The sequence below is a fragment of the Camelina sativa genome, unplaced genomic scaffold (assembly GCF_000633955.1).
Source record: "Camelina sativa cultivar DH55 unplaced genomic scaffold, Cs unpScaffold03403, whole genome shotgun sequence".
Classification (NCBI taxonomy): domain Eukaryota; kingdom Viridiplantae; phylum Streptophyta; class Magnoliopsida; order Brassicales; family Brassicaceae; genus Camelina; species Camelina sativa.
The window spans coordinates 1-814 of record NW_010924505.1 but is presented as its reverse complement, the minus strand read 5'-3'; the positions used below and the strand labels follow the sequence as shown (position 1 = coordinate 814).

At 39.8% G+C, this 814-nt stretch overlaps 1 protein-coding gene across 1 annotated transcript; it reads left to right on the top strand.

Annotated features, from left to right (window-relative positions):
* The first annotated feature begins 71 nt into the window (after positions 1-71).
* LOC104774523 (serine/threonine-protein kinase TOR-like) lies at positions 72-799 on the top strand. Its single transcript, XM_010499100.2, has 4 exons — positions 72-152; positions 260-394; positions 484-545; positions 670-799. Exons 1-4 carry the CDS (start codon positions 90-92, stop codon positions 773-775), a joined length of 366 nt encoding a protein of 121 aa, XP_010497402.1. The 5' UTR covers positions 72-89; the 3' UTR covers positions 776-799.
* Positions 800-814: the final 15 nt, after the last annotated feature.

Genomic DNA, 814 nt, shown 5'->3' with positions numbered 1-814 from the left:
ATAAAACCAACCTACCTTTATGAGTGATCCTGTTGCTTGTTCCTGTCACTTGTGCTTGATTATATCATTACTCTTCTTAGGCAGAGTTTATGGAACATGATGAGAAGCCTCTTCCCATTGATATTCGTCTTCTGGGGGCACTAGCTGAAAAGGTTTGCGTCATGAATTCCCTAGTTAAATTAGCTTTGGTACCTCTTTTAGTATCATATCAAGCATTCATCCGATTTTCTTGGTAATGGTGCAATTTCCTACTTTGTAGTGTCGTGTTTTTGCCAAAGCTCTGCATTATAAAGAGATGGAATTTGAAGGTCCACGATCCAGGAGGATGGATGCGAACCCAGTTGCTGTTGTCGAGGCTCTTATACACATAAATAATCAGTTACACCAGCATGAGGTACACTGTATTTTGTATCCTATTTCGCCCATCTCACTCACTATCTTTGATATTTGTCATTATTGATGGTTTGGGATTCTTTTTCATAGGCTGCTGTCGGCATACTAACCTATGCTCAACAACATCTTGATGTGCAATTAAAAGAATCATGGTAACATGAATTTCTGAATCATGATGCTTATTTTGGGTTCTGTTTGATAGGCACGCGGAAACAAGATTGTGGTAGCATTCTTTGATCCTAATCAGTTGAAAAGCGCTAACGTGTTTTTTTCTAGGTATGAGAAGCTGCAGCGGTGGGACGATGCACTCAAAGCGTACACTTTGAAAGCATCTCAAACATCAAATCCTCATCTTGTATTAGAAGCCACACTAGGTCTGTGATCACCCACATTATTGGCGGGATTTACTGGGGTTTTTTTT

Bases quoted from the DNA above. Each gene is read 5' to 3' on its own strand.
- LOC104774523 (XM_010499100.2), top strand. From the start codon at position 90: ATGGAACATGATGAGAAGCCTCTTCCCATTGATATTCGTCTTCTGGGG. The intron at 153-259 runs GTTTGCGTCATG...CCTACTTTGTAG, and splicing joins TGGGGGCACTAGCTGAAAAG to TGTCGTGTTTTTGCCAAAGC. The intron at 395-483 runs GTACACTGTATT...TCTTTTTCATAG, and splicing joins ATCAGTTACACCAGCATGAG to GCTGCTGTCGGCATACTAAC.